Source organism: Temnothorax longispinosus, chromosome 1 (genome assembly GCF_030848805.1).
Source record: "Temnothorax longispinosus isolate EJ_2023e chromosome 1, Tlon_JGU_v1, whole genome shotgun sequence".
Classification (NCBI taxonomy): Eukaryota; Metazoa; Arthropoda; class Insecta; order Hymenoptera; family Formicidae; genus Temnothorax; species Temnothorax longispinosus.
The window spans coordinates 18,752,878-18,780,024 of NC_092358.1; the positions used below are offsets into that span (position 1 = coordinate 18,752,878).

At 33.4% G+C, this 27,147-nt stretch overlaps 2 protein-coding genes and 1 pseudogene across 4 annotated transcripts; all 3 read left to right on the forward strand.

The window, feature by feature from the left end:
• The first annotated feature begins 1,332 nt into the window (after nt 1-1,332).
• LOC139813879 (uncharacterized) lies at nt 1,333-27,147 on the forward strand. 3 transcript variants are annotated; one of them, XM_071779700.1, is made up of 5 exons: nt 1,347-2,912; nt 18,343-18,503; nt 18,830-19,140; nt 26,088-26,911; nt 27,010-27,147. In XM_071779700.1, exons 3-4 carry the CDS (start codon nt 18,990-18,992, stop codon nt 26,318-26,320), a joined length of 384 nt encoding a protein of 127 aa, XP_071635801.1. In that variant the 5' UTR covers nt 1,347-2,912; nt 18,343-18,503; nt 18,830-18,989; the 3' UTR covers nt 26,321-26,911; nt 27,010-27,147. The 3 variants fall into 3 exon arrangements, 2 of the variants coding, with proteins under 2 accessions (XP_071635801.1, XP_071635810.1); XM_071779709.1 differs by lacking the exons at nt 1,347-2,912; nt 18,343-18,503 and having other exon boundaries at nt 18,724-19,140; XR_011732292.1 differs by lacking the exons at nt 18,343-18,503; nt 18,830-19,140; nt 26,088-26,911; nt 27,010-27,147 and adding an exon at nt 3,068-7,244 and having other exon boundaries at nt 1,333-2,912.
• LOC139813386 (rab proteins geranylgeranyltransferase component A 1-like) lies at nt 7,378-9,978 on the forward strand (annotated as a pseudogene).
• On the forward strand, nt 10,019-13,463 carry LOC139813462 (cytochrome P450 9e2-like). The gene is made up of 3 exons (XM_071778992.1): nt 10,019-10,384; nt 10,429-10,713; nt 13,353-13,463. The coding sequence occupies exons 1-3, from the start codon at nt 10,019-10,021 to the stop codon at nt 13,461-13,463; spliced, it is 762 nt and encodes a 253-aa protein (XP_071635093.1).

The window sequence follows — 27,147 nt, forward strand, 5'->3', positions numbered from 1 at the left end:
GAATTTTAGGTCGGAGCGAATACCCTGCACGTATTTGACGATCTGCGTCTTAATTTAAAAGTGTTTAGAAATAATTAGTTGTCGTAATACTTAACTATTTACAGTTAAAGAAAAATTAGTATTGTAGTATCAAATAAATAGCGAAGTTAAATAATAATAAGAGAAATAATAAGAGTAATAATAAGAGAATAGCGAAATTAAAGTTATAGTGGTTAATATCTTAATAGCCGGATATAACCGTCAGACCCCTCCGCCGGCTTTGTGCATTTTCAATAATTTTTTTAGAGATGTTGCCACCAAAATTTTCACTTGGCTTTTTTTGGGTGGTATGTGTTAGCACTATACTTGTTAGTAAAAAAAAACCCAGCTTTTATAGTATGACTTGAAAATAATTATTTTCAATTATTTTTAATTAAGCCTGGCGACTAATTCCCCCCGAGCAATCGAACTGGCAATTTATTTGCATGTTCCTGAGTGATTAATTATCAATATCCGATAAAAATTAAGACTTATACTATGACTTAAAAATCCGTTTTTTTTCTCACCTGCGTACTTCTAAACCCCCTAAGTACGGCCAGCCAGGTGTTCGGATTATCGAAGGAGAGTCGTCCACGCAGGTTATAACGGAAAATTGTGATTTATAAAATCACTTGGCCAAAAGTGTCGTCAGCTCTCCGCCTATATGCCTAGATATATACATATATATATAAGAAAAAGAAACAAAAACCATTGCAATTATTGCAAATTGGGCGTTAATTACAAGAAACATCGCTTTTGGGCGTTTTTCACATAACTCTTATTCCATTTTATAAGTTAATATCTGGCGGCATTGGCTGCGTTCAGCCGATACTCCGCTAGCCTAGCAATCGTGAGCAGTCGCTCGTTTTCGCTCGTTTCCTCTCCTTTGACCCAATGGATTAAAAGGAGAAGAAACGAGCGACTGCTCACGATTGCTAGGCTATCGGAGTATCGGCTGAACGCAGCCATTGTTATGTTATTATAAACCTTTTAATAGGAATCTGATCACGACAGATTTTTTACTGATTTTTTATTGGTCAAGCATTTACATTTATTGATATTCTATTGAAAATGGTCTCGGCCATTGAAAGGGACGTCAATACTCTCAAATGTATATAAATCGAGGCCTCCACTATGTGGGGGATGGTAGAATGAGATAAAAAGGTGAGATGAGAATGGTAGAATGAGATGGTAGCTGGATTTCCAGGAGTTTCTATTCGGAAAGGGGATATCCAGCATGCGCAGAGACACATTTAGACACATTGCGCAGTCCACGATCAATAGACGCAACATTTTGAGGGGCTCGTCCGGAAATCCGGGATAGCGTGAGCCATCGACCCTCGGTCGGAGACGCCGCCGGTCTGGCATCAGTTACGTGAGGACCAGACACGAAGAAAGGTGGAGTTCCCGGCGATGCTGCGGAAACGAGATAAAGAACTTCAGCGAATTCAAGAGATACTACAGATAAGTCTCTCTTCTATCAGCTTCTCTTTATTCCTCTCCTTTTTCAGCTTTAACAGTAGCACCTTTTTTTCCTTTTTCTATCTTTTCTACTTCCCCCTCATTTTTACCCTTCTCTTCAGCTCCCTCTTTATTATCATCTTCATTATCTTCCTCCTCTCATTTGGTTTCTCTGCAACGATCTCCTTCCATATTATATTCCTCTTCCTTTTCCCTTTCCACTTTCTCTTTCTCCTTTCTTCCTCTGCTCTTTCTTCTATCCTCTTCCACAGCTCTCTCTCTCCTGTCTTTCCATCTCCTTCTCATTTTCCCTTCCTCGTTCCTTCCCCTTTCCTTTCTCCTCCTTCTCGCCTTTCATCTTCTCTACCCCCTTCTTCATCTTTTCGACTTCTTTTCCGACCCTCTTCTTGCCTCCTTTTTAGAGCCTTTTTCTTCTTTACTTTCTTCTTCATTACTACCGTTTTTTCTTTTCTTCCTTCCTCTCTTTTCCTCCTCTGCCTCTCCTCTTTCGAATTCCTTTCTCTTCCTCTCACTTCCCCTGTTTCACTTCCTCCTTCTGGTTTACTTTTCCCTGTCATACCTACATGCCACACTCGCCACACTTCTGATTCCTTCTTCTTTCCTTCCTTTCCCTTCCTCTTCTTCACTCACTACATGTTCTATCTCCTTTTCTTCTTTTTCTCCTCTCCTTTCACCCCTATTTATTTTTTCTTTTCTGAAATTTCAAAATTTTTATTATGTATGGGAAATATATCGCATTCATATAGGTGTGTTTTGAAATTTATCTTAAACATAGGTAATGCTGCTTGTTGTCGAAGTAATTCATTTTTTACATACATTTTACGACATATTATTTGTCGTTGTCATAAATATATTGTTCTTAAAATAACATTTTAAAATTTTAAGTACAGGTTCCAATGAAAATCTACGAATATAGAAAACGGGCTAACGGGTTCTTAGTTAGCCCGTTTTCTATATTCGTGAATAACATTTTAATTTCACTCTTTTTTTATAACATCACATATATACATATACTTATGTAAAATAGTCTTCTTTCTTGCGCTTTTTCTATATGTATGTTTTGCATAGAAATACAATTTTAATTATTTAATTTTTTTAGAAATTTAACAAAAGAAATATTAACAGATTTTAGAAGAAATACTATTAATTAGTAGAAATATTATTGAAATATAATAGTAGAAATACTATTGAAATAAAAGATATGCTCGGCTCTTTTTTTTACATTTTTAATGTCTTCTTTCAGGCGGATAAAATACAATTCAAAGCACGGAAAAGAGAAATGGAAAGTTTACTCAAGGCAAACGGTTTTTCTAGCCGATACCGTATCGGAGTTTCATAATTTAAAGGTTCACTCAACTACAGTACTCTTGGGTAGTCTCGCCAAGAACTTTCAGTAGCAACGTTTGTTTGAGGTAAGCAATTCGCACGCGTCAAAATTAAATATTAAAGATTTGGTGATAATTTCAAGGATACTTAGTACTGACTTTTTCGTTATGTTATTATTTAATATCAGTTATATTTAATCGCTGCTCTTTCACTATTGCTTCTTTTTCCCGGTCTTTGCAAGGCTTTTCCGCGCACCTAATTGACCGTCAAAATGCATTGAGGTCATCCACATTTTTCGACGAATGCAAAGACGCAAGTAAGAAATAAAGCGGATCCGTATCTTTGTGTGCAAATAATGTCGAGTTCTTGACCGACGATACCTATTATTTCTTTTACGCGAAGCTAATGGAAATGTTCTGAAGTTTTCTCGTTCTTTCAGCATCGATAAAGAAATGTTACTGATCTCTATATAAAGGGGTAAAAACCACAGTGGTGTAAGTAAAATATTTTAAAAAATTTGACTTACACCACTGTGGTTTTTACCCCTCCATATAACACTGGACACTGGATGGCGTATTCAAAGGAATTTTTATGCCAAATGAAGCCATCTTTGTTTGATACAGTAAAATATGCTAATATCCGGCGTTCTACTGTTGATGTACTTATGCTGTTTCGAGTTGTGTCTACGCATTGGAAGTATTCAAACAATATACAAATCAGTTTGTGCTTACTGTCATGCAGTGAAAGGCAGTGCATATTTTATTGTATCAATAAAAATGGCTGCACATACCATACGCCATCCAATGTTATACAGAGAGCAGTGAGGAATGTTTATTCAGTTTTTATTGTAAATGTGCTTAAGAGCACTCCCTTAACAGCACTAATGATAAATGACATTTATCAGTATGTTATATTAATTTATTAAGCCAAATCAAGAAAATAAATGATTTAAATATAACCGATATCAAATAATAAAATAATGTAAAGTTTCTAACAATAGAATATTTAGAACTGTCCCTTATCGATTTTGATATGTTGTAGAGTAGCGAAGCGTAGAAAACACGTATTTTTTTGTCGGCTTCGAACCATGTTTAATGGAGAGCACTTGGTTTGGAATGCTAAAAAATAATTTTTATACATCTTTTTGGGAAAAAAACTGTTGGTTCTATCAATTTTATGTTTGTGCACATATTTTGTTTATACTTTATAGAATATCTATAAATTTTGTCATTGTGGAATGTCATTTATTAGTATGGATGGAATTTTCCAAAGTTTGAAAATTTTATTAATTTAAAATTTTACTAATTTGATTAAAAGATAAACGTTGATGCGCTAATAATAAAGCTGATAATAAAAAATTATTTTAAAAAGTAGATACTTCATCGATGTTTTTAATGGAATTTTAATTGGAGGCTTAATATACATATATATGTCACTCAGATATCGAATATTGGATCTGTGAGAAAGTTGCGAAACATCCATCGAAATTTCTGCGAAAAAAAAATCGATTTTATATTTTACCTATAAAGAGTGATGCCGCCACTTTTTATTAATATTAAAATACTTTGTGTATTAAGTCATTAGTTTTGGTTGATGGCTACTTTATTATAGCTTTCTTGATTATTACAACAAACAGATAAAAAAAAGCAAAAAACTCTCCCTAACAAAAGTTATTCACAATTCCTGAGCCTTTACGTACTCTATACGTAATATTTATTTAAATTACCAATAACTGCCTAGCATAATTGAATTTACACTTAATATTGCAAGACAAAAGAATTCTTAAAACAATAAAACTGCAATATATGTTTTATAATACGATCTTACCTTCATATAGTTTACAAGTACAGCTTGAAATTACGAATGGTAAATTATTCGATATTTTTCATAATAGCTGCAGGCTGTTTTACAACAGCAATTTTTATTTAACCATACATATTATCTTACCTTTTCCCTGTTTACTTTTTATCTAGTTTTATTACTTGTAAATCCTCAGTGAGTAAACGATATATACATTTTATACCGGCAAGCAAAAGCACGTATTTTTACACGGTATTATCTATCAAATAACAATATGTATAAAGTAACGAGTGAGCTATATCCGAAACGTGTCATGGTCAAAGTCACATGCACTAATGAGTAATTAGTGTGACTTTGACCATGACACGTTTCGGATATAGCAAACAAGAGGTTCCGATTATTACGTTTTATTATACACATTTACACTTTTACATTTTATCATTTAACGCACAAAATTATCTTATGTACGCACGATGGTGCCAGGAATCAACGTCTAGCGACTTATGATGGTTTTGTACTTGTTGAGGCTGTGTAAAAATATCTCACTTGATATATAAGAATCCGATTAGGGTCGGAACGTTATTGTGATTTAATAAAGAATTAATTTTGGCCAGTTGTGTCGTTAAATAATTTTGGATCGTTTTTAATATTTACTGGCGAAGAGAAATTATTGTTATTTTTAATTTAATATTTGACTTTTCGTTATCTTGCTTACTACTAAAGTCATCTTACTCGCATATGGGGCAAGATGACAAAAACGACACGTTCTTAAAAAATGTAAATTTTTAAAAATTATTATTTATTTAACAGTTTTTAAATTTTTACAGTTGATACAAAAGGCTTTAGTGAATCTAAAAAAAAAATAGGTCATTATTTTTAAATCATCACAGAAATTAGGAAAAATCGATAAACTATCATCTTACCCCCCTTTCTCTTACGCAAAGATTACTTTATAAGAAACGTACTTTCAGAATTTTTTTTCCAAAGGAAATTTCGTGGTACGTGCTTCTGTGGGCCGTAATTAAGTTTTACATCTTTTCGGGATCTCGTTTATTTAGTAGGCAATCTAATTTTTCTTAGATTTTTTCAAACAAACCAATCTGATCACCTATCTGTGTTTTGAATTTCGACAGTTACTAACCGTCCATAAAAGTTGATCTTTAGATAAGTATCTGACGTCATAATTGTCATACTCCCGTGTGAGGTTGCTGATCCTCCATCGGGCGCCTCCCCAGGTGGCGGATAGGGGAAAGCTCGCTAGAAATAGAGGGTACCGGGGAAATAAAATACCCGGGGCGGACCAAAATCAGCAGGACCGGTGTCTAGGCCTAAAGGAGGCAATCACTCCAACTCCAAGACACTCGGGAATTGTGGACTGATGACCCGCATTCCTTAAATCTAAGGTATCCATACGTTACTCCTAAAATGTAACGTATTTTATACAACAGCATAGCTAATTCGGTGTGGCTGGATGCTTACTGCTTAAAACGCGGTACATTCGTTGAAGTATTGGTGTCGAGAAATGATGACGTCGACACCGCGGTGCAATGGCGGGCATATGTGGGGCTTATGTCCGCCATTCATATTTACATTTATAACAATATGTTATAAATGTTTGTATTTTTTCCTGCTTATGTGTGGCAGTGTGGTCTTGTGGTAAAGTGCCAGACTTTTTTAATCCCGAGGAACCGGGTTCGAGTCCACCTGATCACAGAAATTTTTATATTCCAAACTGCACCCCCCGTACGAGTGGGGCTCGTGCGGAGAAACTGGGCTATCTTTCGGAGGAGACATTAAATTTGAAATTGGTCGTCAAGCTTGGGGAGCTTGGGAGTTTTGGGTCAATAATACTGCTACCACTAGCTGCAACCATAGTAGTACAATAACTACAAGATAAAAAAAATAAGAATCAATATTATTATACAACTTGAAATGCACAAATAAAGTATCAGGTTGTCGTCCAACATCTCGAATTAAGTAAAGTATAACTGGATTATCTTCATCCTCTTGATTTAGCGCTTGAATTGGGACGGAATGGCTATGTCGTGCCCATGCGTGAGTACGTACCAGTAAATCTCCTAACGCCAGCGAGAGGATGTACGTATTACATACCTCCTCATCTATAGTCCTCTCTCATACTTTTGTGTCGACAGATTATAAGAGTAAGTATGCTATTTCCAGTGAGGCCGATTAGCTGGATCAAAAGAAAGACGATTGGTACAAAGTACGTTTCTGGTCGGTCGCTGTACGGTATATATTTCTCTTTCTCATCGCTGATATCTTTCGTGGTATTGGCAAAGTCACAAGTCTAAGAGGTCAGGCATAACGAAGAAAAATGTACCGCTATTTTCTGAAGACAATTTTGATATCTTATGTCGTTTAAAATAACATGTTCCAATACACATCAGGAATAGAAATATCCCTAATATGGTTAAATAAAAAGTTAAACCGAGGGAAACCTTCTTCCCCTCGGAAAATTGGATGATGTGGATGGTCCTGTTGTTGGATTCTGTAACAGAAATGTCCGTGTGTGGGTGTGTGTGTGTGTGTGTGTGTGTGTGTGTGTGTACGCTTTTGTTGCTCTAAAATAACAATAATTCGGTGTGGCTGGATGCTTACTGCTTAAAACGCGGTGCATTCGTTGAAGTATTGGTGTCGAGGAATGATGACGTCGACACCGCGGTGCAATGGCGAGCATATATGGGGCTTATGTCCGCCATTCATATTTACATTTATAACAATATGTTATAAATGTTTGTATTCTTTCCTGCTTATGTGTGGCAGTGTGGTCTTGTGGTAAAGTGCCAGACTCTTTTAATCCCGAGGAACCGGGTTCGAGTCCACCTGATCACAGCAGGAATTTTTATATTCCAAACTGCACCCCCCGCACGAGTGGGGCTCGTGCGGAGAAACTGGGCTATCTTTTGAAGGAGACATTAAATTTGAAATTGGTCGTCAAGCTTGGGGAGCTTGGAAGTTTTGGGTCAATAATACTGCTACCACTAACTGCAACCATAGTAGTACAATAAGTACGTTTACGTTCTAAGAACGTTTACGTCTCTAGGTTTCCGTGATAAAACGTTCTTAGAATATCTTAATACGAAACGTCTTACGCCTATAGTACAGCATTATTTTATATGCAAGCTATTGCAATGGCAACGGACAAAACATCATGTAGAGACGACGTTAATCGTACGAAGCATTTTCTCAATAGTCTTGGACGTTATGGAAATATACCCTTCTTCTATGGCCTATGTACGGAAGCGGAGAACTGCCTCAATGTTTCTGCAGGTGTGTGTTTCTAAAAACGTGTGTGTTTCTGAAACTTTCATTCTGTTTTACAGTCACATAAAAATAACATTTTCCATACTTTTAGACTGTGTGCAGTCTTTGGTGGAATTTATTGCTTAAAGAGACAATTAGACGGCGTAGTGGTTAACGAGGATAAATGCAAGGCCATTATCAGTGGGAGACAGAGATTGGCTTTGGAGCATTTAGTCGTAGGGCAGGGACACTTGCCACCAGAAATTGTAGCCTCTGAGGGAGAAAATCAAATTTCGCGCGGAATTTTTATTACTGACAGGTATTTTCTTTAGTTTTTAGAGTTGATAAGATAATACATTACGTGTACGCGCAATATATTTTATTGGAGACATATTTTTCGCTTCTGCAGGTCAATTATGCAAGGTGAAGAAGAAAGTCTAACTCTTTTGTACTATCCGCCGGAAGAACAAGATCAAGAAGCCGTTACTCTAATCGAATTGGGACCATCTACTAATGCCTGCCCTCAAGGATTGTGTATGTATAACATTAATGGGAATGTTCTAACTTAAAAATCGGTTTGCATTGTACACTTTCTTTTTTTTTCTTTAGTTATAATTCATATGACATGCAAACGTACTAAAAACGCAAAGAAGGATCTAGCATATGTCGTGAATAAGTTCCTGAGAGCGGAACCGTTTCAATCTAATGCTGTACGTAGTTCTTCTGATTCTCATACTCAAACAGTCTTTCCTGATAAACGACATCTTCAGGTAAAATATCTTGATAAAAATTATCAATAATTTAGAATTATATTTTACCAGGTAAAATACCGAAGGCATTAAAATTGTATCAATGTGAAAGTAAACGTGATATTTTAAATTAAATAATTATATTAGGATGACCGACAAGAGAAGGAAGAAACTGAGTATCCGGTACCCCAAGTATTATGGTCTTTGTATCTGAATTTACCCGCGAGCGACATTAAACTAAGCGATTCTGCGCCGAGTAACATACATCTATGTTCCGGACCGGATCTTGAGCTTGATTTTGATTTTGCTGTAAATCAGGTATGTATTGATAATATCAGATAATAATATAATGTAGTAATTCTATAAAATGTAACTAATTGTAAAATATAATTTCTCAAATACCTTATAGTTTGCATTATTTTTATATGGATATACTTGCTGCAAAACGGTGTCGGTTTTTTCAAAGTTATTGCTTTGATATAATAAATGGTACTTTAAATTAAATAACTAGTATTAAATTGCATTAGATAATCCTTTAAAATTTTTGTTTCTTTACTTTCAGACTAAAAACATTTTCAAGTCTATGTATCCTGATGAAGACTTTTTGCCACGCGCGCCTGATCCAGAGGAAATTGTTCTGGAAGGTGACGAAGCACCACCCGAAATTCGAGGGTGGTGATATCGCGGAGGGTGAGGAGAAGCAAGACGTCGAGAAAGCCGAAAAAGAGGAAGAATGAACAATTATCATATAATGCTTTTGCGTCTCTATTGTCGAAAAGCGGATAAAGGCGCAGATCCAATGGAGATCCGTAAACCTAACCCTAACCGTAAGACCGTAACCGTAAGAAATCGCCTCCTATCGTCTACAATGACAGCCCATAATCGTAACGAAACGTAACATAAAGAACCGTAAACCCATACGCAAATTCGTGTTTGAGACGTCTAAGAGGTCAGGCATAACGAAGAAAAATGTACCGCTATTTTCTGAAGACAATTTTGATATCTTATACTGCGATTCACATATTATATATGTATTTTTTTTATTTAATAATTTTTTTCTGTGCAATGAAACGGCGAGAATAAAGAAAATACAGATGCATTCTGAAATCCATTTTAGGTAGGCGTAGCGTTCGTAATCACCGTACAAACACCGTATACATCGTATAACAATACTAGCAGAGATACTTGTATCTTAAGATGCTAATACGGCTCTGTAATTGATTTATGACATCTTAAGATTGTACTTAAGATGGTCTTAAATATAAGAATCGACTATGAATACCGGCCGGCCTAAGATTTGATATAAATATTAAAATAAAAAAGGAATGTTTCTCTCATAGCCTTGAATTTCCCTCATAGCCTTGAATTTCAGACCGGACATGATTCATTTATTAATGCAGGCTCGGGACAAAGAAGGTGCCGGTGTACATAAAATGACTTTGGATGACATAGTTTCGCAAGCCGCTATGTTTTTCTTCGCTGGTTTCGACACATCTTCGACGCTGATGTGTTTCGCTGTTCACGAGCTGACAGTTAATCAAGGTGTACAAGATCGTTTGCGTAAGGAAGTACAACAGCATCTTGCCGAAGGAAACGGTGAGATTTCTTACGAGTCGCTGTCGAAGATGTCTTACATGGATATGGTGATCTCCGAGACTCTTAGAATGTATCCACCAACGATTCTCACCGATAGACTTTGTGCTAAGAGATATGAACTACCTCCGTCGCGACCAGGCTGCAAAAATGTGATCGTCGAACCCAACGATGTATTGATGTTTCCCATTCATAGTTTACATCACGATCCGGAGTTAACTTTCCGAATCCGGATAAGTTCAATCCGGAAAGGTTCAGCGAGGAGAATAAAGACAAAATTTTACCGTACACTTACCTACCATTTGGTTACGGACCTAGAAAATGTATCGGCAATCGATTTGTTCTCATGGAGACTAAGATTCTGATAGTTCATTTTTTACAAAAGTTCACTCTGAAGACTACGGAAAACAATACGAATCAGCGCAAACCACAAAAAAGGACAGTGGACCTGCACAGAAACAGTATGCAACAGTATGCAATAGTATGTGCTCACCACGTGTTCCAACATTTCTTTTCTTTCGTGATTTTTTCATTCTACACGGAAAAAATCAAAACTGCCTTGCTGATAAACAGTAAGTAGTATGAAAATCGATAGAAATTAGTTTTACTGATTAATTTTTTGATTCAGTTCCGAGTTAAATTTCCGGTAGATAATTAATTTTTTTTATTCACTGTGTGATTTTTTGTGAACTTAGCTATAATCTATATCAAACAATGGGATAAAAGATACATTAAATAAATAAAAATAATTTGTATTCGCCATTTTGAAACTACATCTTCTATCTTTCAAAAGTCACCAAAGTTGTGAAGGTATCCAGCTATATTATAAACAGGGAAGCGCAGTCAAGACGATAAAATAAAAAATGGTGCAAATTAGAAATTTGCACTTTTGGCTTCCTCATAGAGGAAGTGATGTCTTAAGATGCTAATACAGCCCTCTGATTGGCTGATGACGCCTTAAGACTATACTTAAGACGATCTTGAATATAAGACCCGACTATGAATACCGGCTTTAAAGAATTATATATAAAATAGAAATAGAGAAAATTAGGGACCTTTGATCGCGTATAAAGCTGAATCTAATCAATCAAATCTTGAAGAATTATATATGAAATAAGGGTAGAAAAGACTGAAAAATATAATAAAATTAGAAATAGATCGATATCTCCAAATTTGCGGAAGTTAGAGCAACCACGGACATTTCTAAAACATAAGCAACACATTGGCATCAAAAACTCAAAAAACAATTTTTACTTCGGTCTTTTCTACCCCTATTTCATATATAATTCTTTTAAATTTGGTTGATATGCAATCAAAGTTATGGACCTTTGATCGCGTATAAAACTGGGTCTAATCAAATAAATCTTAAAACATTATATATAAAATAGGGGTAGAAAAGACTGAAAAATATAATAAAATTAGAAATAGATCGATATCTCCAAATTTGCGGAAGTTAAAGCATAAACAAACATTTCTAAAAAAATTCAAAATTTTATTAAAAAAGAACCCCTTGATTATTAGCAATTTTTATTAATTCTATTATATTCTTCAGTTTTTTTTACCTCTATATCATATATAATTCGTTAAGATTTGGTTGATTAGTTCTGGAGTTATAGAAATTTCGGTAAATTTGGCACATACACACACACACACATACACACACACGTACACACATACATACATACAGACATTTTTTTAAATTGCAATTTTTCGACGTTTTAGAACATTCTGAACACATTCAAAAAAACAAAAAAAAATTTTTTTAACGAAAACAAAGCTTTCTCTATGAGGAAGCAAAATTAAAAATTATTTTTATGTACACAAAGGGTCTCTCTATCTATAGATACCCCGATCTTTAATTTACCTTTCTTAGTTCAAGAAATATGAGCCCAAACAAAAAATCCGTTTCTACCTGCCCCACCATACCCTACATCAGTTACATTAGTCGAAAAACGCAGATTATGTAGGTACTAGTGATTCGTAACAACAAGCAACGTTTATTACCGGAACAGAAAAATGTTATATCAAGAATAATATTGATCTTTGGATTCTTAATAGATTAGGGTTTCTCCTTTTATTCCTCTCTGTGATTACCATTAAGTTTTTAAGTTTATATTGTTTATATAATTAAGATTGCAGATATTTTGGTACATTGTTAAATATATAAAAATGTCTTGTAATACAAATCTATACAAAACTTACCTATTTAAAAAAAAAAAGAAAGCCCGCCAAGTGTACGCGCTCCATACTAAATATGTATTGAAAAAAATTTTGATCTAAGATCCCCGCAATAATATACATATAAATAACAACATATCTGAATTAACATAAATTGGTGTAAAGTTATTTAAATAATTTTATTTAACTCAAGTAATTATAATAATTTATAAATAATAATATCTATACGTTAAATATTAGATTCAAATTTATATAATCTTTATATTTTTAAATGTTAAACATTCAATTTTTTAGCGTTTGTTTTACATAATAAAATATATTAATTACTCAGAAAAGATACTTATACTATTTGACATTTACCTCTTCTGATCTTCTTGATTTTCAGAACTTTGCCCATGTCTATTATCATTCTGGAAACTTGTAGATGCATGATTTTCTTCTGCTACAGTTGTTGTATCGTTGCATCTACGTTATAATTTCCAGTTCCTCCATCAGATTCTAAGTGTTCGCTTATATTACGACACTTATTCAGATGAATATCTATGGCATGAGCTGTTGCACGATGTATTTTAACAGACCAATTGCGACGTCTGCAGTTTGTTTTATAATTTTCTGTGGTAAAGTATTGCGATAGTCTGGTGTATTTGTTACGTATTTTCGTATGTTATCCATCCTTAGTAGATCTTGTCCCACATGCACCCGTAAAAAGTCCGTAGAATATACAGGAACCTCTGATTCACAAAGTATGCAATTTGCAATATACTTGTGATTTTATGTGAAATATCGCCATGGCGAGCTGGATTCATCTCCCCAAATAAAGGTTGCGCCTTGCGTGGTAAATATACCATGTTTATGGAATAAGTGTACTTCCAAATAGTACTTTTTGATCTTTTGATCTTTTGATCGAATAAGTTTTACCACATTCGTGACATTTTATTTTAGAATCTTTTACTCTACTACAAACCTTCCAAATGTTATCAATTGTACGTTGTTGAGCTGCCATTATATCCGCATTATGTCACGGAGAATGTCTTACTAAATGTGACGTTCTGACTACGCCAAGTAAAGTATTCGAAATCGTTTGATTATAAGGTTGGAGAGAAACACGTGAATCTCTCTTAAATGTAAATATTGTACACACAAATAGCTAATAGCAGCTTAATTATCTATTGTTAGACTCGGACACGGCTGTCATATGGGAAGGCACTTATGACGACCTGTGTATGTACATACACAGTATTATATATAATAGTATGATTTTAATTTGAATCTTGGTAGTTATTAAGCCGTGTCACTCTATTTCTAATTTAATTTCCATAGTGCAACGTTTTTAGATAGAGTTTCATGTTTTACGCATTTATGACAAGCTAAAACGTTACAGTAAAGATTGATGGTAAATTATATAAGTCAAAATTGTCCTTTTTTTTTACTTTTTTTTGTATTAATCAGTACATCGTAGATTACAACAATTAGTGTTATAAACAAAACATGTAAATTTTAAATTGAAATTATAAAATTTGTAATATGTAGGTAAGCAATTGGTTTTGGTATACGCACAAATATAAATTTACGCCTTTTTATGATTAACTGTAATTGATTCAAACTCTGCATTACTGAATTTGAATAATATTGTTAGTAATTTTTATCAATAAATTATTTTTGTTGCAACATAATAAATATTTTTTTATCTCGAAGATCTTGTAACATTTATATTATTCAAAATAAATTTAAGTTAGGCCACTTTTAATCTGTAAGAAATGAACATTAAGATCTAAAAAAATTACTTTCAATTTATGTATTTTTTCATATTATTAATAATCTAATTAACAGGCAATTTATTATTGCTATATTTTATTTTGTATTTAAAAGTTTGGTATTACGCAATATAAAATACTCAGTTGTTTTATTGTACAATGCTGCTGTACAAATTTCTTTGTAGTTGTAATGTTTTATTTTCTATTTGGCAATTGTAATTAGTTTTTTACATAAATAAAATATTTAATTAATATTTTTAGATGGAAAACTGAAAGAAGGTGTAAAAACTTGTACATTGAAAAAATTGATAATAGTTTTGTAAAAAAATTTTTTTTTAATATATAAATACGTATTATGAATTAATTTCTTAAGGCACAATGGCTCTGAAAAATTAACTGCAAACTGATAATACACTCTAAATTTCGATTTATTGATCTCTGATACTTTTTCGCACTTTTTCCGAGTAAATATTCTTTTTAAAACATTATCTCTAATTTTTTTCTTGAACAGTTACGAATTCTAAGAATTAAAAAGAGTAATAAAATAATGCTCCAAATACGATTATAATTTAAAAAAAATTATATTACAAAATACTTATTAATCAAAATACAAGATAATTCTTTTTTACTTTGTAAGATTTTACAAAATAAACTCCGAGACTTTAATGACAATGGACACAAATAAACTGATCTCACAATTGCACTTAATCCACCATAATAGTCACTAAACGCGAAGTGCATTTTTAATTACTACAAATTAATTTTAATTGAATAGCATCAGCAGCACTTGTTGCAGAGCTGATCTGACGAACATTTATTGTATCTTTCACATTCAATGCAACCAAATCGTGTTATAACAACCCTTGACCCCTTGAATTTTGCTAAATTTTTAATATGTTATAGTACATCTGATTCACTATATAATATATAAAAGGTACCCTAACTCTGTCCAATACAATAAATTATAAAATATTAATGTTTACGTGTGCGTAATTGTTTTAAAATTCTGCAAAGCAAAGTTTATTTATGTATTACAATTATGTATTATAAATCAGAAAAATAGAATAATGACATTATAATGACATTATAACAAAGAAGTACATCACAATTAACAAAAATATGTTAGATGACAATTAATCTTTGGTGTCGGAACTTTTAATTTTGTTTTTGGCTGGTATCTCTCTATTATAGAAACGTTTAAAGCACATTAGTAATTTGCAGCAACCGCATTTTATAAATGCAACTTCTTTACATATGCATGATTTATTTATCATTGATATTGAAAAAAAATTATAAACATTAACATTTTATAAACTATTGCGCATTGGAGTTGCTGTACCTTCCCTCACGGAAAAAAACTTGTAGTAACTATTGAAATGACAACTATTCGTAACTATTAGTGCACACTACTCAATAGTAATTTCGCGCATTGTTGGAATTCGCACTAGTAGTGTTATTACGTCCGCACTAGTATACTCTCTACATCCCTGGTAGAACTTTAAAAGGGGGCCTGTAAAGGCTGTAGACAGTTTTTCCCCATTTCTGTCTAGGCCCTATCAAGGAAGCCTGGTTAGGACCTGCACAGAGATGTAACGCTTGTGTAAGTCAGCTGATTTGTATATCTGACTAGGCTCTATTGTATTGGTAAATGAGATGTACAGCAGGGTGTATTAATTCGCTGAGTCATAGTAGCCTGACTCATCGACCGCTGGATTTTTAATATAATCAACTCATGCGTGGTTCATCGAAATATTAAAATGTATAATAAGAAAAATAAGTGACTAATAGTTCTCTTCTTTTATTTTACCTTAGGTATTTTACGCTGATAAGTCAGGTTTATAATTATTTCTTGATATCAAAGATATTTTTCTTATCGTTAATGCAGAAAAACAATGTTAACATTTATAAATATACAGTGCATTATATATATACAGTAGTGGCCAAAAGTTTCCGGACAGTCACAGAAATCTAAATGCATTAATTATTTTAAGGACAATTACTTCAACAGTCATACATGAGATATACAAGTGATAAAGACAATTAATGACAAATTAATAATACAACAATATCATTTTTTATTAAATAAAAATATAAACAACAGGTTTTTAGTAAACACAGTGGTCAAAAGTTTCCGGACGGTTTCTTTTATAATTGAAAAATTACAACTAAATTTTATATTAACGAAATTTTACACATTAAAAATAAAGTTTATTTCAATACTTTGTCGGCATTCCTTTCAAAGAAATCACTGCCGCACACCGACGAGACATAGACTCTATGTTTTATCAAGTACAGTAATAAAGTCCATTCTCTCTTTAGTGACTTATATAAATCAGTCTTGTAGGAATGTTGCTGCCCTGCATGACGTTTTAGTTTTTTCCGTAAGTTTTCAATGGGGTCAAAGTCCGGTGATTGCGCAGGCCACTTCATAACTTGAATATTTTTGCTGAGCAGCAAATTTTTTACAAACCTGGAACAACGTTTTGGGTCATTGTCATGTTGAAAAATCCAATTTATAAGCTTTTTTTCTGCAGCAAAATTAAGCAAATTATTTTGCAGTATATCTCTCGATACATTAAGTGAGTCCATTTTTTCATTAATTTGAACTAACGGACCAAGCAGAGAAAATGCTCCACACTATAATATTGCCACCACCATGTTTGACTGTCGGAGTTAGGTATCTGGCATTATAATAAAATAATTGCAATTTGCTACTCTTCCACTGGCTTTATTTTGCTTTTATTAAGATTAAAAGTTAAGAATGAAGTGAAATACCTGGGATATTTGAGAGTGCTCCAAAGTTCTGTTTGACGATGCAATGCTGCATTGAATGTGGAGGTCGCCAATTCGAACACCTTTTGTAAATTCAGTTTGTCAGACGATTTTGATAAATAAATAAATAAAATAAATAAATCCACTCGCTTTATCATAATCCGGATTACTGTTTTTCCGCGTGCTTTTTATATTTTTATTGAGAGAAAATGATTGATCATAATCAGATACACGGTAATACAAGAAGTTTATCTACTGGATAATTCAGCATACTTGAATTGTAGCTTAATTAAGTGTAGCTAAAAAAATATCTTATTGTTATTATTTAAGTAATAACTTCTATTTGATTAACATGTAATTTAAGGCTCCTGGTCCCTGAGCCGAGAACTCTGCGTTGACGGTGGCGACATACCGTCGCGGCAGAAATCAGAACTCTCTCCAATGGAGAATTCTGTCCTTTGTGACATGTTGATAACCTATTTTGTTGTGCATGCTATTTCTTTATTAATCGCTTTGTGCTTGTGCTCTAACGTTTAACGTATTCGTGAAAGTCGTAAAATTGGCCGAAAAGTAAGATTTGCATGCGGAAGGAACGTTTTCACCTCCTTTCGATAGTCGTTAAACGGCTGTTTTTCCCGTATGTTTAGGCTTCGTTTTATGGCTGTTTGTTTATTGTCGAGGGAAAAGGGTAGTTTTCGGCCAATTTCGGAAGTGTTCTGAAACAATCTATAGTGATGTTTTATTGAAATGTCTTTTTATTTGAAAATGGCATGCACAACAAAATTGGGTGTTTTCCTCGCCTCGATAGTAAGAATCCAATATGGCCGCGGTGACTACCCCGGAGCCTTAAACAAATAACAAATAAAGAAGAAATATTAATTTCTAATTAATATTTTTTCTTATTGCTTTATTTGTTGTTTCTTGCTAAATTTATTTTATTTCAAAGTTACAACCATTAGCAGAATAATCAAAATATGCTTTATTAATTTTTACACGCATTTTTAACACTATTGTTTTAGCGGATATTTTTGTTTGACTTATTAATGAACGCTTTAAAAAAAAAGATTGATTAAGGCAAGTAAATAAATTAATTAAACTTTAAATATAAAATGTGGTTAAATAATATATTTTTTTCTTCACGAAACTGTAAACTTATACATTTGTACATTTTATATCATAGTATCTAATTTTATAGAAGCCACATTTCTTATCGCAGAATTTGTACAGATTTTGTTATATGGACGATACATAATATGTTAGACTAGTAGCATGTTCGTCAAAATTAGCTGCTACGACGTACTATTTGACTCAATATTGATATTGAGTCAAACAATACAATTAAGTCATAAGACTGCGTCTAAAGTAAATCTTTCTTATCGTAAACGTATTATGAACGTATTTCGTAGATTACAATGAATTATCAGTGCAGCGGCATCGTTCGGATATCATATGGATGCATTCCATGAAACGAGTATAAAATGCAGTCAATTCGTTGGTTTGACATTAATCAGTGACATGTTTCGCAAAGCAATCGTATCTGTCGCTCTTCTAACAATGGCGGTCGCCGGTAAGTAAATTTTCTTTTGATTTATACAACACATATAATTTGTATAAACCCATTTGGTTACATTTAAAAAATAATCACTAAAACAATACATTATACGAAACTGCTCTTATTAAAAAGTCTCAAATTTATTATACTACAAATAATAATAAAATTATCGTACCCTTTCATAGTTCATTAAATAAGAGAAAGAGCTAAACTTAGTTTTTATTATATTATTATAAATTTTTCTAATCACATATTTCATAGAGATATCTTTGATGTGTTACGATCAACTACTTCTTCTGGCGCGAATATATTTTTAAAAATATTATTAATTAAAATTTCAGAGAGGCCCCGAGTCGGTCTCCAGATGCCGGCGCCGATCTTACCGCCTTTTTCACCTCAGATAATAGGAGGTCAACCGGCACCGGAAGGTGCTTACCCGTTCATAGTTTCCCTTCAAGCATTCTCCAAGCACTTCTGCGCCGGATCCATTTTGAACGAACAATGGATCATAAACTGCAGAGCACTGCGTTCAAGCAGTTCCTTCTTCAAATTATCTTCGCGTCAAGGCTGGAAAGCATGATCTTCTACGTAATGAGCCCGACGAACAAACGGTCCAAGTTTCGCAAGCTTATGTACATGAAAGCTATAAGGGGTAAGTAAAACGTTGAAAAGCAATAAGCACGAACAATTTAATTACACTGAAAAAAATACTTAGATCCAAGAAAATATTTTTTCACATAGTACCAATGGTTTTATTTACTTAATATAATCACATATTTATTTAGAATTAGATATTTTTATTTAATTTAAGTAAAATTATGTTATGATTATATTAAGTAAATAAAGCCATTGGTACTATGTAAAAAAATATTTTCATGGATCTAAGTATTTTTTTAGTGTAGTTTTTATTTGGATTAATATCCGTTTAATATGTAATTAATGGTTGTATTTATAATTGACTTGTAATTGTGTATATTAGTAATCTAGAATATAATGTTGCATCAATAATTAGCAGCTCTATATTTATAGAATAAATATACCCGGGAAAAAATAATTACATATAATCATATATAATTATATCTGGTATATATATATAATTATATATAATTATATATGTTTTTATTTTTTATATGGGGTTATATCTAATTATACATGGCCACATGTGCAATCAGTGGTCCCACATACAACCAGATATAGCACCATATCTACTTGTATATAAATGTATATAATTTTATGTGAAGCCAGATATAATGATATGTGAGTAGTGCACTCTACATATAACTAGATATAGTATTATATACAACTATATATGCAGTCATATATAGCCAGATATATTAATGTGACTAATCTGGCGCTATATACAACCAGATATAGCACTATATCTAATCGTATATAAATGTATGTGAAGCCAGATATGATGATATGTGAGTACTGCACCCGACATATAACTAGATATAGTATTATATAGGGGAGAGTTGGCAATTACCGCGCGGTTGACAATTCCGCGCCATTGTTTATCTCAATAACCATTTGTATTACGCGCCTACAATGATGTTAATATCATAGAGTAACACGAAATACCCCACCCGCATGCGCCGTCAATGCGTTCCGGCCGTCCATGTAAACACAGTGCGCTCTGGAAGCTTCCTCTACTTGCTCGTTGCAATTTTGCTAGTAGTTTCGATAAGAGGTGAGTAACATAATATTTTCATTAAAGAAATAAATTTGACGGATTTGATAGGCTAAAACACTATAAAATTAGGTTGCAAAGTGATTTTAGAAACACGCGTTTCTTTTCTATATATTTTAATGTTATAAAGTGAAATGATTGAGTTTGATAATTTCGCGTCCAAGGTATAATACTCATAGGTATAACGATAACTGTGTGTTAAGAGTTACCAAGACTGTTTAGTTTACAATGTAAGGTGCTTACAGAAAAGATCGTTGCTTAAGTTTTGATTTGAATTTATAATGATCGTTATTTGTTAACGCATTCACTTATTTTTATATGTATAGGTACCTACTAGACGATATTAATGCATAAATATAAAAAAAAATATTTTGTTATTGTGTTCTACTTTATGTCACTGGCTGAAGCTAGAGTAATTTTTATAGGTACAATTTTATTAAACTAGGCACAATTTTATCAGACCTGGTCACGATATTATCAGACTAGTTTGATATATATATATATAATACCGCGTTTTCTCACTTTTTAAAAAATTATTAATATTTCAGTTTGTGTTTAACTTTCAAGATTATTGCTATGATATATGGATAGTCAAATAAATGACCTATCTAAAACTGCACAGTTTGTTTTTTTGAAGCATTTCTGAGCTTAGATATACGCTTCGGTTCTTAGGGTAATTGCCAACTCTCCCCTACAACTATATACATGCAGTCATATATAGCCGGATATATTAATGTGACTAATCTTGTCCTATGTACAACCAGATATAGCACTATATCTAATTGTGTATAAATGTATGTGAAGCCAGATAAAATGATATATGAGTGGTGCGCCCTACATATAACTAGATATAGCATTATATACAACTATATATGCAGTCATATATAGCCAGATATATTAATGTGACTAATTTGGCGCTATTTACAACCAGATATAGCACTATATCTAATCGTATATAAATGTATGTGAAGCCAGATATAATGATATATGAGTAGTGCACCCTACATATAACTAGATATAGCATTATATCTTAATATATAAAACAAAGTCGGGTTAGTTAGAACACTTATAATTCAAGAACGGTTGGGCCGAATTTTTACCACAAGTATATGAAATAGGAGTAGAATTTTCCGGAATAGCAAAATAACTAATAAAATATCGGAAAAATTCACGTAAAAAAAAAAATTAATCTAAAAAATATCCAAATACATAGAAAAAATACATAGAGGGAGGGAGAGAGGGAAAGAAATAGGGGGAGAGAGAGAGAGGGAGAGAGGAGAGAGGGAGAGAGGAAGGGGGAGAGAGAGGGGGAGAGAGAGAGGGGGGAGAAAGAGAGGGGGAGAGGGAGAAAGGGATAGAGAGAGAGAGGGGGGGAGGAGAGGGGGAGAGAGGAAGAGAGGGGGAGAGGGTAAAGAAAGGGAGAGAAAGAGAGGGGGAGAGAGAGGGACTATTTGCGTGTCTTATCACTACATTACTGTTAGGCGGTACGAAGTTCGCCGGGGCAGCTAGTACAACTATATATGAAGTCATATATAGCCAGATATATTAATATGCCTAATCATGTTCTATGTACAACCAGATATAGCACTATATCTGTATAGATATAGATCCGCAACTCATCATATATGCTGCAGATATTTAATCCTAAATTTAAAAATTTATTTGACTCGTTTTTATATATATTATAAATATTAAATTCAAAAATTCGTTACATAATATTATATAATTCAGTATTATAAAATAATACTGCAGGTCATGTGTGCGTACCCGGAAAAAAAATTATATATAATTATATATAAATATACATATATGATTATATATAATGCAATTATATATGAATTTTGTCTCTATATGATCATATATAATTATATATAATCATATATAATCATATATGACCATATATAATGAATATATATTGGAAAAGAACTGTTAACTTCGATAATAAAGCATTGATAAATTAAGATGTATATTTTTTCAAAAGCTATAGAATCAAAAGTGAAATAATTTATTCCATGCATATATTACAACTTGGCACTGCTTGACATGAGACAGTGCCGTGTCTCTTGATACCGTTTTTATACCACTGTCCGTCAAATCTATATATATATAAATGAATGTATGTATGTATGTATGTATGTCCTTTATACACTCTTGAACTATTCGACTGGTTTTGAAAGTATTGTATATGAAGTAGAAGTAGAATTTTCCGGGGAGTGTTATAGAATGTATAATTTTTCGTTACCGATCTTTTTGGGAACCGGTATCTTTTTGGAAATTGGTTACAAAATTTTCCAGAGCGGGAGAGAGAGAGAGAGAAAGAGAGAGAGAGAGAGAGAGAGAGAGAGAGGGAGAGAGAGAGAGAGAGGGGGGAGGGGGGAGAGAGAGAGGGAGGGGAGGGAGAGGAGAGAGGAGAGAGAGAGAGAGAGAGAGAGAGAGAGAGAGAGAGAGAGAGAGAGAGAGAGAGAGAGAGAGAGACTATTTGCGTGTCTTAATACACATGTTCTCCGGGGCGAAGCCCGCGGGGCATGCTAGTTTTAAATACGAGAAACGAATCTTATTGAATATATATATATATATATATATATATATATAAAATTTCACATACATTTTGACATGATTATATATAAGTTCATCTAATTTATATATAAAGTATATATACAGGGTGTTCTAAAAAAAGGGGGCCAAAATTTAGAGATATTCACACCTAAAGAATGAAAAAATGTTATATGAACATGGGTGCGGAAACGCTTTATTCAGGAGTTGTGTTGAAAATACTGTTGACTGTATTACTTACACAAGAAACAATTTAAGATTAATCATTGTGGACGACAATCGTTTAATCAGTAGGTTTATTTACATTTGTTTTTAAAGTGACCTTGAGTTGCCTGGAAAATAAAGTCACTACCTCATTTAGCCGTAACGTCGCATACTCAGAAAAGAAGCCAGGCAGAAATAAAATGGGTTTCCGCACCCATGTTCATATAACATTTTTTCATCCTTTAGGTGTGATGAATATCTCCCTAAATTTTGGCCCCCCTTTTTTAGAACACCCTGTATAAGAACTAGCATGCCCCGCCGGGCTTCGCCCCGGAGAACATGTGTATTAAGACACGCAAATAGTCTCTCTCTCTTGTTTTATATATAAGATTACCCTTTCCAAAAAGATCGGTAACGAAAAATTATATATTTTATAGCATTCCCCGAAAAATTCAACCCCTACTTTATGTACAATTCTTTGAGATTTGGTCATTCGGAACCGATTTTTAAAAAGATCGGTAACAAAAAATAGTACATTTTATAGCACTCCCCGGGAAATTCTACCCCTACTTCATGTATAATTCTTTAAGATTCAATCAATTATTTCCCGAAAAATTAGAAAAATTAAAAAAACCGGTTTTTAAAAGATTGATAACAAAAAATTATATACTTTATAGCACTCCCCGGGAAATTCAACCCCAACTTTATGTACAATTCTTTGAGATTTGGTTATTCCGAACCGGTTTCCAAAAAGATCGGTAACAAAAAATAGTGCACTTTATAGCACTCCCCGGGAAATTATACTCCTTCTTCATGTATAATTTTTTGAGATTCAATTAATTATTTCCCTAAAAATTGGAAAAATTAAAAAAACCGGGTTTCAAAAAAATCGGTAACAAAAACTGTACACATCATGGCACTCCCCGTAAAATTCTACCACTACTTCTTTAAGATTCGGTCAATAAATTCCCGAAAAATTAAAAAAATTTCGGTACCGGCTTCCAAAAAGATCGGTAACGAAAAATTATACACTTTATAGTACTCCCCGAAAAATTCTACCTCTGTTTGATCTATAATTCTTTGAGATTCGGTCAATTATTTCCCGAAAAATTAGAAAAATTAGAAAAAACGGTTTCCAGAAAATAGGTAACAAAAAACTATACACATAGTGGCACTCCCCGGAAAATTCTACCCCTATTTCATATACTTTTGGTAAAAATTCGGTTCAGGGATTTGGGCTGGGCGTTGATGAGTGAGTCAGTGAGTCCGGACATCTTCTTTTATATATATAGATTAAGCATTTATCCATGTAAATTATATATGATTATATATAACCATATATAAACTTAAATTCGGATTATCCGATAGATGGCATCCGATAGGATTTATTTCTCGTATTTAAAATTTGACAAACAGTGGTATAAGAATGGTATCAAGAGACACGGCAGTATCTCACGCCAAGCAGCGCCAAGTTATATGTAAATCATTTCACTTTTGATTCTGGTTTTTGAAAAAAATATACATTTAATTTATCAATGCTTTATTCCTTAATCGAAGTTAACAGAGAATTCTTTTTTAATATATATAAAATATTTATTATGTTAGATATAATCACATATGATTATATATAAAATCAACATTAGATATAATTAGATATAACCACATACAATTATATATAACCATATATGGTAATATAATTATATGTGGTTATATATAATTATATACAATTATATCGGGCCATTTTTTATATCTAATCATTTTTTCTCGGGTACAATAATCGAGATTACTAATATTGACGCACTATAATGGTATTACGGTTATCACCTTAATATTTACAATTAGAAAAACTTTATAACAGATAAGCGATGATGCACGAAATAAATCTATATAGGGATCTGTTATGTTTTATATACACAAAATATTTCCGTTAAGGGGATACTGCAGCCGTATGATTTACCGACATTATCGTTAATCAATGGATCTTTTAATTGGCTTTACAGAATTGCAAGTTTTTGGTCTAGAATTAAAGTCCGCACAAAAATCTAGGGTGGAAAACGCGATTTTATATCAAAAGCACCAAAAAATTAAAAATATTACTTATTGGGGCACATACACAGCTGTCACCTGACGACAATATTTGCTTAAAACAAAAATTCTACAGTTTATACGTACATAATGTTTATCATCCACCCTTGGGAAAACATGTAGGAATAATATCGTGTAAGTAGAAGTAAGATTCAATGCGTACAAAAAAAGATCCATCTAATAATTATTTTAGTGATGCAAATACGGATGCAGGATGACAAGAAGAGCAGCAACAGTAGTTGCCGGATCTTGCGTAAGATGGCGAGCAGTCGAAAAAAGGACAATGTCATTTCGTTAGACAAAGACAGATATAGGGAAAACAAAATTAGAAAGGTTGACATTATCGACATCGAGGAAGTTCGCCAGTCATTGCAGGATCCCCTTAAGAGGATCCTGCAGCCGTATGATTTACCGACATTATCGTTAATCAATGGATCTTTTAATTGGCTTTACAGAATTGCAAGTTTTTGGTCTAGAATTAAAGTCCGCACAAAAATCTAGGGTGGAAAACGCGATTTTATATCAAAAGCACTAAAAAATTAAAAATATTACTTATTGGGGCACATACACAGCTGTCACCTGACGACAATATTTGCTTAAAACAAAAATTCTACAGTTTATACATACATAATGTTTATCATCCACTCTTGGGAAAACATGTAGGAATAATATCGTGTAAGTAGAAGTAAGATTCAATGCGTATAAAAAAAGATCCATCTAATAATTATTTTAGTAATGCAAATACAGATGCAGGATGACAAGAAAAGCAGCAACAGTAGTTGCCGGATCTTGCGTAAGATGGCGAGCAATCGAAAAAAGGACAGATGTCATTTCGTTAGACAAAGACAGATATAAGGAAAACAAAATTAGAAAGGTTGACATTATCGACCTCGAGGAAGTTCGCCAGTCACTGCAGGATCCCCTTAACTCTGTGGATTATTATTATTTTTCTACTAATACAATTCTTTTAGTATATTAGTTTAAACGCAATTATTTTTTTAAAGGTTTGTAATTAATAAATATATAATTTTATATTTGTATCGAAGTATATATTTTCCAATTTTCAGTGATGTTGGCCCATTATGACATTGGTCTGCTTAAACTAGCGTCCCCATTGAAGTTGACGAAGCGAGTACAAGCCATCGAGTTGGCACCACCAGAAAGCAAACCATCGGGAGAAACATGGCTTGCTGGATGGGGCTCCATCTTCTATCCGAATACCTATTTAATGCCGAAATTGCCACAACTTAAGGGGATGCTGGAGCCGTCTGTTTTACCGGCATTTTTTGTCGGCACGTAGCGTCGTATTAATTTGACAGAATTGAAAATCCTTCTCCAGAATTGCAGTACATACATTAATGATTTGGAGAAACTCCGATTTTATATAGAAAACGAGAAAAAATTACGGAAGTACAGATTTCCTTATCCTACTCTTATCCCAATATGGCGTCTCGAGTTGCGGCAAGCTGTCAGCTCGTCACAAGATATATTTCATATAAGAGATATACTATTGGTACGAACGCGAAAACAAGTTCCCCCGAATTGCACAACAAGAAAAACATCGATAAACCCTCCAAATCAAGATTTGGAAGCGTAATATAAAAGTATAATGTCGATGTGCATCGTGCGTATGTGTGCGTGCAATGTAGCGTGCTATCCTTGTCTATATTTTTGTCTATACAAGGACAGATATAGTTCGCCGGTCTTCTTTACCGACGCCGATCGAGTTCGGCTACGGCTCCAGCATCCCCTTAAGCATATTCAGAAAGAGTACATCGATCGCAAAGTTTGTCACAAATCCGTCATGCGCTTGATTTGATTGGACATTCTCCCGTTCATGAAACCAATGTCTGCACTGGGCCATTGTACGATGGAATCGCAGCATGCAGGTGTAAGTTCCAGACGTTCAATAAAAGTAAATCACCGTAGCAGTAGCATCGCGTATTAACGTGGCAATTTAATCGATTAAAATCTTTAATACACTTTTAGGGTGATTCCGGTGGCCCTCTAATCTCCTACATTGGACAAAAGCCGGTGCTCACTGGAATAGTGTCCTGGGGTATTATTCCATGTGGTACTGCAGGCGCGCCATCCGTGTACACCAAAGTATCCAAATTCAATGATTGG